Source organism: Osmerus mordax, chromosome 14 (genome assembly GCF_038355195.1).
Source record: "Osmerus mordax isolate fOsmMor3 chromosome 14, fOsmMor3.pri, whole genome shotgun sequence".
Taxonomy (NCBI): Eukaryota; Metazoa; Chordata; class Actinopteri; order Osmeriformes; family Osmeridae; genus Osmerus; species Osmerus mordax.
In genome coordinates, this window is record NC_090063.1 from 2,687,713 (window position 1) to 2,700,874 (window position 13,162).

Here is a 13,162-nt window from a genome sequence, read left to right on the forward strand (position 1 = left end):
AAGGGGCAGATGCATGCATGAAAATACTAATCAAAGACCGGTTTGAGAGCGGTAATGCGCATCTCCAAAGACCATACATTAGTTCTTAGCAGTATTCTGATCATACCAGATGGCACCCAAATACAGCAGTGCCCTCAACTTGATTGGCTCCTGGCAAGGTTATTTTTATGCAAGAAGAACCAAAACAACAACAACTAGAGAGGGTACAATTTCTGGGGAAATTGTAGGGTGTGCTTGCTTGCGTCGGTTGCACAGGGGTCCGTTTTTGAATGACATTTTTACAACTAATATTTCTGTATATTTTATATAAAAATGCATCGGGCCTACTTATTATTTATAAAGATTACATAGATTTAAAAGCATCTTTTTTTTGCTGCTCATTTACAACTCAAAATACGAGTTAAGTGTGGAATGAAATATGACGTCTTCTCATTTCCCCTGCAAGAGGCAGCCTCATAGCTGAATCAACGAATAAATTTGTCAGACTAATCTCTATGATTTAAACGTCCTTTTAAGTTTTCCCTTCTCGTGATATTTTCAGGCATTTAGCCTACTCATATTGCATTCATTCATTAATAAGGAACCCCCTTTGAAGATTATTCTGCGACGTTACCGGCAGTAGAAGATGGAATCGCGATTCAAACTGAAAAATGCCCCCAAAAACGTAAATAAGCTTGACATTTATTTAGTGGAAAATCGCTCATTCATAAAAAGCTCACTGGTTGCGATCATTGTCAGTAACAACGCAAAATGCGATATAGCCCTGTGTGGAGAAGCTGCCCCGGTAAATTGTACTACTACAGTACAGTACTAGACTACTGCTGTGTTCGTCTTGGTAGCGATTGCGTTGGTTGAATTCGATTTAACGTTCCGTTGTACGGTTTAGGCTGAAATTAATTATTTTCATGAACAGATTGACAAAGTTTAGGCTGTGGCAATGAAGTTCAGGTTAGTAGTCAGATTGTTTCAACTATTGAAAGACTTTTGAGTAAGGGGAGTGCCGAACATGTTCTGTCACCGTTTGACTTGAACAGCTGAGGAGTTTTTGTTAGCTACTCACACTAGTGTCTCGGGTAGGCTACAGCGTTGCAGTGAGCTACACTGGTTTGAAACCACAGGTAATGGTAATTTCACCAACAAATCGTTTACTAATGTCAGAATAAATCATATAACGAAAATGTATATGTGAGGAATGTTTATTTTAACGATTGAAAACAGATACATCATAGACCACTGTAGTATGTGTTGCCCGGGCAACACAGGCTAATGTCATGATGCTAATACTTCAGTGAAATAGTAGACTACCGTTTCCGAAAGTAGATGTACTTCCTTAATAATATCAGCTTATATTGTACATTACACATCACAATTGTGTGTCATATCACAAAGTAAAATGAGTAAATAGTTATCACCCTGGCCTCTTTTCTTGTGGCGTTTCTGCAGCTGCCTTGCAGTAAAGCTATAGTTAGCCTAGCTATCCCCCAAGTTAACAGATGCGAAACGAATGTTCTGCCAAAGGTAGTCACGCGTGTTTTCGTGACGTTAGTGACGCAGTGACGTTAGTAACGTCAGTGACTGTGGCTAGCAAATTAGCCACCGTTAGCTTCACTTTTCGCCACAAAAACTTAACTTAAGCCTAAACCATGCAACGGAATGTAAATTCCAATAGAAGCAACTCTATAAATATTGACTGAGTTTTAGGGGGGCAAAAAGACATAAATAAAAAATAATATATATGTGAGAGAACAAAGGTTGTGCCCTTGCCGAAGGCAAAGCACACCCAACTAGAAAAGGCTGTTCCTGCGAAACAGCAGTGAGAATGCTGAAAACCTGAATGGGGATAGCTGACCATGCTAAAAAAGCTATAATAGTGAACATTTTGTAGAAAGTTATAAGCTGAAGCTTCAAAGCGCCCGAAAGGTATTTTTTTAACCCTAACAATGCTAAAAGAGAAATAATTCAGAAGAATTTGAAAATTTAGTAGAAAGTCATTTGCTCAGGTTTCAAAAGGTCTGAAATGTATTTTAGAGAGGACCTGGAGCTAACTGATTAAAATGCTGCGGCAAAAAGAGTTAAACTATTGTGGGTAGTAAATAAGATCATGCTACATCTAACCAGCGGATTATCTTGCAAGTGTGTCAAAGTGGTATTTTTACAGACTGTATTAACACCGTAGGCGTGAATAATGCATGCATCGTGATTGTCGTCCATCTGTAGCCGAAGCTAAGCTAGAGAGAGGATGCAATGGAACATTTCCTACATAAGCTACATCTACTGCTTCAAATTGAAAACGGAGACCATCTTTTGATTAAAGACAAGTTCCTTAACCTCAATTGTCAATATCGCCAATACAAAGTAAATACTCTTCAGTTACGAAGCATTTGTTTGTAGCTAGGTAACGAATATTATGTCTGGAAAAACGTAGCTAGCTATGTGACCTGGTTTCGCCGTATGATGACAGTCGTAGCGTCACTAGAATGGAGGCTAGATTATGTACACTTTAAGCTCAATGTAGCTACATACCTTGTTTGGCCAATTTGGTCGATTGTGGAAAAAAGTCGAACTGTTTTTAGTTATGGAGAGCCATCGCGCTAGCTTGATTATAAGAGAGAATAACAGAAATGTAGCTAGAATCCACACCTCAAACAAGTTAACCTAGACGCAAAACTGTACGTCCAATACAAAAAATTATGATATTTTCCGTGACCCAAGACTCTGCCGAAAGTAGAGATGTCCTTTATATGTCTGTGCGGTCAGAAATATGTCTCTACCGGCAGTTTCGAAATCGTCTTCCTTCCTGCTTTCTCTGACGGATTTTACCCACCTCTCCATTGAAGTTAGTGAGAGAATTTGAAAGGCTGCTCTCGCTTCAAGGCTCATAGATGAAAATCTGTAAATGTGAGGTCTTTAATAGTTACATTGGCTGAAAGAGGACACTTTTTCCTACATTTTAAGGTATAACTTGTTTCTGTACGTTAAACTATATGAACGTTAGAGGAATTTGTTTGACAATTTAGTTGAATATCAGAAAAAGAACAGCCAGCAGTGTGCCACTCTGCTTGCTGCTCATTCATAAAAATCAAGAAGGAGCAAACATTTTAATGTATTTCAAACTGTCATAATTCAAAATTGGCTGAATATTTGAAAAAGCTGAATAATTTGGGAATAGCTGAATGTCTTGTGAACATTTTAAAGGTTGAATGGTGTCTCTAGCTGAAAGTATGCTGAAGTAGTTACGTTTGAAAGAGGAGGAAGCTTTTTAATGATTTGAAAGGATTTACCATTACTTTTAATGGGAGAATAATTTGCACAAAAACCTTAATGTCTTAAAAAGTCTAAAAGTGAGAAATACCAAAAGTCATAGCCAACATCTCCTGAAGGAGCTGAACGTTTTGATACATAAATTGTAGGAATCGGTGAAAGTATGCAGAACTAGTTAAAGGCCAAAAAACGGCGGAAGAACTAAGAAGTTGATATAATAATAATAACTAGAGAGGATACAATTTCTGGGGAAATTGTAGGGTGTGCTTGCTTGCGTTGGTTGCACAGGGGTCTGTATATTTTATATAAAAATGCATCGGGCCTACTTATTATTTATAAAGATTACATAGATTTAAAAGCATCTTTTTTTTGCTGCTCATTTACAACTCAAAATACGAGTGAAGTGTAGAATGAAATATGATGTCTTCTCATTTCCCCTGCAAGAGGCAGCTGACAGGCTGAATCAAAACGAATACATTTGGCAGACCGGTGTAAAAATTGACCTAATCTCTATGACTTAAACGTCCTTTTAAGTTGTCCCTTCTCGTGATATTTTCAGGCATTTAGCCTACTCATATTGCATTCATTCATTAATAAAGAACCCCCTTTGAAGATTATTCTACGACTTTACCGGCAGAAGATAGAATCGCGATTCAAACAGTACCATCTGCTAACTGAAAATATGCCCCCAAAAACGTAAATAAGCTTGACATTTATTTAGTGGAAAATCGCTCATTCATAAAAAGCTCACTGGTAGCGATCATTGTCAGTAACAACGCAAAATGCGATATAGCCCTGTGTGGAGAAGCTGCCCCGGTAAATTGTACTACTACAGTACAGTACTAGACTACTGCTGTGTTCGTCTTGGTAGCGATTGCGTTGGTTGAATTCGATTTAACGTTCCGTTGTACGGTTTAGGCTGAAATTAATTATTTTCATGAACAGATTGACAAAGTTTAGGCTGTGGCAATGAAGTTCAGGTTAGTAGTCAGATTGTTTCAACTATTGAAAGACTTTTGAGTAAGGGGAGTGCCGAACATGTTCTGTCACCGTTTGACTTGAACAGCTGAGGAGTTTTTGTTAGCTACTCACACTAGTGTCTCGGGTAGGCTACAGCGTTGCAGTGAGCTACACTGGTTTGAAACCACAGGTAATGGTAATTTCACCAACAAATCGTTTACTAATGTCAGAATAAATCATATAACGAAAATGTATATGTGAGGAATGTTTATTTTAACGATTGAAAACAGATACATCATAGACCACTGTAGTATGTGTTGCCCGGGCAACACAGGCTAATGTCATGATGCTAATACTTCAGTGAAATAGTAGACTACCGTTTCCGAAAGTAGATGTACTTCCTTAATAATATCAGCTTATATTGTACATTACACATCACAATTGTGTGTCATATCACAAAGTAAAATGAGTAAATAGTTATCACCCTGGCCTCTTTTCTTGTGGCGTTTCTGCAGCTGCCTTGCAGTAAAGCTATAGTTAGCCTAGCTATCCCCCAAGTTAACAGATGCGAAACGAATGTTCTGCCAAAGGTAGTCACGCGTGTTTTCGTGACATTATTGCAGACCGGTGTAAAAATTGACCTAATCTCTATGATTTAAACGTCATTTTAAGTTTTTCTCTTTTCATGATATTTTCAGGCATTTAGCCTACTCATATTGCATTCATTCATGAATAAACAACCCCTTTGAAGATTATTCTACGACGTTACCCGGCAGTAGAAGATGGAATCGCGATTCAAACGGTACCATCTGCTAACTGAAAATATGCCCCCCAAAACGTAAATAAGCTTGACATTTATTTAGTGGAAAATTGCTCATTCATAAAAAGCTCACTGGTAGCGATCATGGTCAGTAACAACGCAAAATGCGATATAGCCCTGTGTGGAGAAGCTGCCCCGGTAAATTGTACTACTACGGTACAGTACTAGACTACTGCTGTGTTCGTCTTGGTAGCGATTGCGTTGGTTGAATTGGATTTAACGTTCCGTTGTACGGTTTAGGCTGAAATTAATTATTTTCATGAACAGATTGACAACGTTTAGGCTGTGGCAATGAAGTTCAGGTTAGTAGTTAGATAGACTTTTGATTTAAGTAAGGGGAGTGCCGAACATTTTCTGTCTCCGTTTGACTTCCTAAACAGCTGTGTACTGTAGCTAGATGTTTTTGTAGTGTGTCTCGCGTAAGCTACAGCGTTGCAGTGAGCTACACTGGTTTGAAACCACAGGTAATGGTAATTTCACCAACAAATCGTTTTCTAATGTCATAATAAATCCTACAACGAAAATGTATATGTGAGGAATGTTTATTTTAACGATTGAAAACAGATAACGCTACATCATAGACCACTGTAGTATGTGTTGCCCGGGCAACACAGGCTAATGTCATGATGCTAATACTTCAGTGAAATAGTAGACTACTGTTTCCGAAAGTAGATGTACTTCCTTAATAATATCAGCTTATATTGTACATTACACATCACAATTGTGTGTCATATCACAAAGTAAAATGAGTAAATAGTTATCACCCTGGCCTCTTTTCTTGTGGCGTTTCTGCAGCTGCCTTGCAGTAAAGCTATAGTTAGCCTAGCTATCCCCCAAGTTAACAGATGCTAAACGAATGTTCTGGCAAAGGTAGTCACGCGTGTTTTCGTGACGTTAGTGACGCAGTGACGTTAGTAACGTCAGTGACTGTGGCTAGCAAATTAGCCACCGTTAGCTTCACTTTTCGCCACAAAAACTTAACTTACGCTTAAACCATGCAACGGAACGTAAATTCCAATAGAAGCAACTCAATCGCTACCAAGACGAAACTTTTGACACCTACGTTGTCTATGTAGGCCAAATATTGACTGAGTTTTAGGGGGGCAAAAAGAAATAAAAAAAATAATATATATGTGAGAGAACAAAGGTTGTGCTCTCGCCGAAGGCTTGAGCACACCCAATAATAATAATAAGTAGAAACGGCTGTTCCTGCGAAACAGCAGTGAGAATGCTGAAAACCTGAATGGGGATAGCTGACCATGCTAAAAAAGCGGAAAATTGTGAAAATTTAGTAGAAAGTTAAGCTGAAGCTTCAAAGCAACCGAAAGGTATTTTTGAAAGGGGCTGGAGCAGCATTCCAACAATGATTTGAAAGGATTTACCATTACTTTTAAAGGGAGAATAATTTGCACAAAAACCTTAATATTTAAAAAAGTATAAAAGTGATAAATGAGAAAATACCCGCAAGCTGAAAGCTGAAATTAATTTTAAAAATGTGTGAGTCACACAAAAGAGGCAGTGTGGAATCTGAACTGCATCATCTAACAACGCTAACAGCTAAAATAGCCTACAATGCGGGAGAAGCTGAAAGCTGAACTGTTAAACAGAAGAAGTAGGCTAGCTAGTCGTAATCGTTTTAACAGCTGAAATTATAGTTGGGATAATAATAGCAGTAGCAGATGTAGCCTACCATTGAGTGTGTTTACTCGGCTTTCTTAGTAGGATTCAATGTGTTGATGGAATGAAACATACAGCAGTAGAGCCGATACAGGAAGACACGGCGACACTTTGTTGCAGAAGGATGATGGTGCAAGTTTTGGCCGTGGAGCATACAACGATTAATAAAAAAGAATCATGTAGACGCGTTTATTGAGTAATCGCATAACTAATTACACATGTAAACGGAGTAATCGTATTATTGGTATAAACCGACAATTGCTAGTAATCGGGTTTCTCATGGTCAAGTAAACGTACCAATCACCTGTGTGAGAGACTGAGTGGTGCGTGTCTGTCGTTACGGTGATGGTGCAGCTATGATTGCTAACGCTCTGAGGGCAGAGAATAAGAGAAATGTAGCTAGAATCCACACCTCAAACAAGATAACCTAGACGCAAAACTGTACGTCCAATCCAAAATATAATGATGTTTTCCGAGACCCAAGACTCTGCCGAAAGTAGAGATGTCCTTTATATGTCTGTGCAGTCAGAAATAAGACTCTACCTGCAGTTTCAAAATCGTGTTCCTTTTGCTTTCCTGGTGCGTGTTTGTTTGGTTGCCACGGCGATGGAGCAGCTGTGATCGCTAACGAGCTAGGCAGAGAGAAAAACGAACATTTACCTAGCATCCACACATCAAACAAGTTGACCTAGACGCAAAACTACACGTCCAATCAATAAAATGAGGATATTTTCCGAGACCCAAGACTCGGCCGAAAGTAGAGATGTCCTTTATATGTATGTGCGGTCAGAAATATGTCTCTACCGGCAGTTTCGAAATCGTCTTCCTTCCTGCTTTCTCTGACGGATTTTACCCACCTCTCCATTGAAGTTAGTGAGAGAATTTGAAAGGCTGCTCTCGCTTCAAGGCCCATAGCTGAAAATCTGTAAATGTGAGCTCTTTAGTAGTTACATTGGCTGAAAGAGGACAATTTTTCCTACATTTTAAGGTATAACTTGTTTCTGTACGTTAAACTATATGAACGTTAGAGGAATTTGTTTGACAATTTAGTTGAATATCAGAAAAAGAGTGTGCCACTCTGCTGACTGCTCATTCATAAAAATCAAGAAGGAGCAAACATTTTAATGTATTTCAAACTGTCATAATTCAAAATTGGCTGAATATTTGAAAAAGCTGAATCATTTGGGAATAGCTGAATGTCTTGTGAACATTTTAAAGGTTGAATGGTGTCTCTAGCTGAAAGTATGCTGAAGTAGTTACGTTTGACAGCATTCTCACAATAAAGAGAAACAGGAAAACAATAGTGAGAATGCTTAACAGCATTCTCACAATAACAAAGAGAAACAGGAAAACAATAGTGAGAATGCTTAACAGCATTCTCACAATAATATGTATGTGAGAGAACAAAGGTTGTGCCCTTGCCGAAGGCAAAGCACACCCAATTACTTATAAGTGTCACTCAAGGAATGCTGGAAACTCAGCAAGCTCATCTGTGGAGATAACAAAACAATGCTTTAGGTGGTTTTCTGTTTCTCATAACGACCGTTGACAATGACAAATCAAAGTCCTTGTGTAGAGGCATAGTCTCCAAGCTCTCAAGTTCGTTCACGGAGTCCTCTAAAAGAGCTCCCTGCCAACACAGCAAACAAAACGCACAATGGCACTGATGGATTGTCAGCTGTCGACAAAAGACATCATGAGGTCTGCTGTCTCACACAGGGAGCAGTAGCACCTGAGGAAATAATCACTCATCCAGAAATGCTGTTGAGGTTCTGAATGGCAACACTATGTGGATAGGGAGTGGGAGAAAAAACAACCTCTAATTGGACAGAGAAAGAGAGAGAGAGAAAGAAATAAAGAGAGCCAGAATGTGGGTGAGAGGTGGGGGGGGGGGGGCAGAGAGAAGGGTGGGTGAAAGCAAGAGAAAGACAGAGAAAAAGAGTGTGTGGTGGGGTTGGGTGAATAATAAAATTGTTGGGTGGCAAAGGAGTGAGAGAGAGATAGAGAAAGTGGAGAGAGAGAGAGAGAGGTATAATAGAATCTGAAGAGATAATGCCTTAGATCCTGGACCTGACGTCTATCTATAAAGACAGAGAGAAATCTGATGTGCTTGAAGCTCCATGTCACCAATCACTACCATCACTACCATCTTAATGTAGAGGATATGTCCCAGTTGTGTACCTAGCCTGACAGCTAATGTCCAAGTCCAATGGTCAGACTGATCTCGTCATTTCAGTCTCCATGAGAGAGATGACTAAAAACTAAAAAGAACACACGTGCACAATACACAAATTGAGCACCCCAGAGAACAAGGGAACACATTTTGTCCCTGTCTGTACAGTTTTCACAGGTAAATTACTTTCAAAGGGTGAGAGGAGTGTGTGGTGTGGTGTTTGTGTGTGGGGGGGGGCTCTCTTCAGTCTGAACAAGGCATCTCTATCCAACATGCATGTGTCAGGACATACAGATGTGCACACATGTATCCTTCTGAGGATAATAACTTTTAATTGAAAGGATCTCTGCCAGCTCTAAACACTTCAGCCACAACTAATATACTCTGGAACTGCAGGTGGCAATAAAAGTGAGTATATGCTTTCAGTGGGGTTCACCGTCCAGGTCAACTGGAGTTTGAACTAATATAGTAGTGTAGATTTGCAATAACAGTACGTATGCCATTGGAATGTCAAAAGTCAAGGTAGAAGAGAGAAAATGTTAATCTGAAAAATTGTTGTAGATTGTCTAAGTAGAGTTGTACATACAGTCAGGGCTGGACTGTGACAAAAGAAATTGCCCTGGCATTTTTGCTCAGACCGGCCCACGGTGTCCGACCGGCCCACTGTTGGACACCACTCACCAGTACACCAAAATAGTTAAGAGATGTGATTGGGCCAGCCCAGTGTCATTATAGAAAATGAACCAATGGGCAGCTGTCCTGCTTTATGGGCCGGTCGTTGGCCAATTTTAAGTTATATATATAACTTAAAATATATATATATATAAAAATATATATATAAAGATTTATGTATATTACATTTTACATTTAGTCATTTAGCAGACGCTGTTATCCAGAGCGACTTACAGTAAGTACAGGGACATTCCCCCCGAGGCAAGTAGGGTGAAGTGCCTTGCCCAAGGACACAACGTCATTTGACTAGGCCGGGAATCGAACTGGCAACCTTCTGATTACTAGCCCGCTTCCCTAACCGCTCAGCCACCTGACTCCCATATATACGTATATATGAAATATCATATCGGCCCAAGTGCGTCGGCCCACCAGGCATTTGCCCGGTATGCCAGATTACCAGTCCAGGCCTACATACAGTACATAGTTGTAATCCGTTTATGTAGAATGCTAAAGCAGCATTTTAGCATTTGCAAGATTTTAATACAATTTATGTTTAATCTTAATGTGAATGTGTAGTTCACAAAATAAATACAGCATGTCAAGTAAATGCTATACATGTGCCTGAAACCTACAAATGAAATAATGGAAATCCTATTCCACTGCAACCTTTCAGCCACACAATCTGTCATGTTAACAGCAACAGAGAACCATATGTAGAGGATCTTTTTGTTGTTGTTGTTATGTATCGAAATATGGTAATGATATGTGCATTTCTGTCATTCCTTACAAAATAAAGCTTTTATAGTAATTCATTTCAAAGGAGACACATTTTACTGTCGCGCTATTTCAATGATTGATATGCCTTTGGGGCTTGTAAGCCCTAAACATTACAGGAAGGACTAATGAAAACAGGGGTCTTTTGTTTCAAGAGTGTACAAGACAATGAACTAGTGGTCTATTAAGACATTGTATTAATGAGTCTAACAACAAAATCATTCTGCAACTATTTATATTCTTATGCTGTAAGTCAAGAGAGGAATAGACAAGAGTTAATATAATAGTTAAGAGTTAACACAAGTAACAAGTAATATAAATCACTTAGTAGAGCAAGTACAAATCATTTTAGAGTTGCAATTTCCAGAGATTTTAAAAAAAGGATTTGATAAACGCATTGTGTATGAGTGAACTTTTTTTTCCATCTACACAAGAAAATATTTTGTGGTGACCATATTTGGCGGCCCAATCTTTTGCAAATGTCATTCTTCTTCTGTTTATTTCACTCACATCAAGCTGCTTAATAGGTTCTTGACAATATAGTAATTTACAGAATGTCCAGGAGTAACACCATGTGGGGCCGCCATTCTTCATTTTAATTAAGTAGTCCTACAACCCAGACATAAGTGCTGAATTGCAGGAAGAAACAACATAAGTAATGCAACAATGCTCTGACGCAAGGTCATAAAATTGAGTTTCGTCCAAGAGCTGAAGCACGTCAAGGGAAGCTGAAATCCAAACCATCAACCCGTTGAGGTTGCCAAATGTAAAACATTACTTGGAAAATTGATCTTCCCTTCAATCGTTTAGCTGCTCATGTATCCCCTAAAAATGGTACTTCCACTGCATTAACCAAAACTTTATTTTTATATTGCTGACATTGTTAAAATGTCTACCCTATATGTTGAAGTATGCTGAGATTATGGAACCTATTAACTTTTGTCTTTCCCACATTTTAATACAGTATGGTCTGGAGTTTAATTTTATGGGTCAACATTTGAGTAATAGGATTTCATGCCTTAATTAGCTTATGTCGCCTGTTAAAGAGAAAGTGACCTTATTTTGAAAAAATAATTTCAGAGTCATTTGACTTAGTAAAGTTAATTGAGCATTACTCAACAATATATTTGTTAAGATTGTTTTTTGCAGCGATTGCACACTGATTTCCAATGTCAGCTCTATAGCCTGCATAGTTAGACAAATGTATTTGAACATAATGATGCTGTTTAACCATATGATGAAAATACCATGTGTGTCTATGATATTAATGACCTTAGAAAAAGAAAAAAAACACATACCTGAATCTCCCTTGCGTGGTAGATGATGATCAACCCCAAGAGAATTATTGTAGAAAGGGTAATCAGGCATTTTAGAGCTAATGAATACAAAGACTCCTGGGAAGAGAGGAACAACACTATAGCAATTCAACAATACACATTGTGAAATATCTCAAGAATTACGAAATTCTAGGCTTCATTACATGAAATTAGGTAAAATTATTTACCAATTTACATAAATTGATTTTAATCATTAATTTAAAAGAAATTGTGTGACACTGTGTCACTACTTTAGGCCTAATTTGTGTTGCTGGAGATAACAAGCACCTGGACAACGTGATCCCTATCCAGCCATGCAGCTATCGTTGGACGCGTGTCCCGTAAAGATATACATACAAGTCTCAAGAAACAAAATCAATAGACCACATGCTACGTTATGGAAACAATGTAAATATGTAGAAATGTCAGGAGGTACTTTGGAACGAACTCCACTTAACATGCTCGAAAATCAATTTGCATTTGGCTCTGCACGTTATGGGATTGAGTTACGCACCTTTCCATAAGCTCCCCATGAGAGTTCGGTCTCTATGACCATAACAACGATCCCAAACATCCCAAAGATTAAAGCATAGTCGCTGAGACGTTTCCTTTTCTCAAACAAGGCCCTTCTGTGTCCAAGCTTTTCCCCAATGTTCTGGTTCTTCTTTTTACCCGATTTACTGCCACTGTGGCCACCCCCTCCGTCTCCCGATGCGTAAGGCATCAGGGTGGTTGAATTGTTCTCCGGTTTAGATATTAAGGTGTCCGACGGGTCTGCGGCAGAGATCGGTTGGAGAGGCTGAGACTCGGAATCAAACTCGTGTATGTTTCTGCGGGACGAGCTCAAGTTGCTCAGCGGCCGCATTACGCCGCCGTTGTATCTGCAGCTGCTCATGGCTATTTCATTGTATGAGTTACTCTCTTTGTGGCTGCTGCTTGGGCTGCCCAGTTGCCGATCGTGGCATTGCTGACGGTGAGGGTGATGCTGTCTGGTTGAACTACCATGACTAGAGGGTGTGAACTCACAAACGCTAAACTGACCGCCTTGCTTTGACGAGGTTACAGACGGAGTCCTTAAAGTTCCAACAGTGGTCGGCGACGACCCGCGAAAAACAAGGCTTTTTCTTGGATCACAGGTACAGTTATTGCAGGTGCATGGCTCGCGCTGCTTGGTGAGCCGTTCCTCTCGTCCGCAGTATTGCTGGTACTTACAGTGCTGGAACTGCTGTTCTTGAAAGAAATCGTTCTGCAACTGCAATGGGGTTTCCATGTCAGTGCTGCCGTTTAAAGCAGCAGTCGGGTACCACGGAGCACCCGATGAGGGGTACGGGATGATAGGTACGGTACATGAATGGACCCATTTCGGCTCCGGTAGAATGTAACTGATGCATCCGATTGGATAGAGGACACCAAAACAACTGGCTTGACGTCACTGAAAAGGTTTGCTCTGGTCTCACTGTTTGAAAATTCAGTAGCATGTCAAAGTGGATTTTTAAATTTTTATTACAG

General features: G+C 39.4%; 1 protein-coding gene across 1 annotated transcript in view; it reads right to left on the minus strand.

Moving 5' to 3' along the window:
• kcnn2 (potassium calcium-activated channel subfamily N member 2) overlaps positions 1-12,548 on the minus strand; it is a 28,042-nt gene extending 15,494 nt beyond the window's left edge. Inside the window, exons 1-2 of the mRNA XM_067250711.1 lie at positions 12,168-12,548; positions 11,636-11,731 (exon numbers count right to left, since the gene is read on the minus strand). Of these exons, the coding sequence (XP_067106812.1) occupies positions 11,636-11,731; positions 12,168-12,548 (477 nt within the window). The remainder of the gene's footprint in view (positions 1-11,635; positions 11,732-12,167) is intronic.
• Between the last annotated feature and the right edge of the window lie 614 nt (positions 12,549-13,162).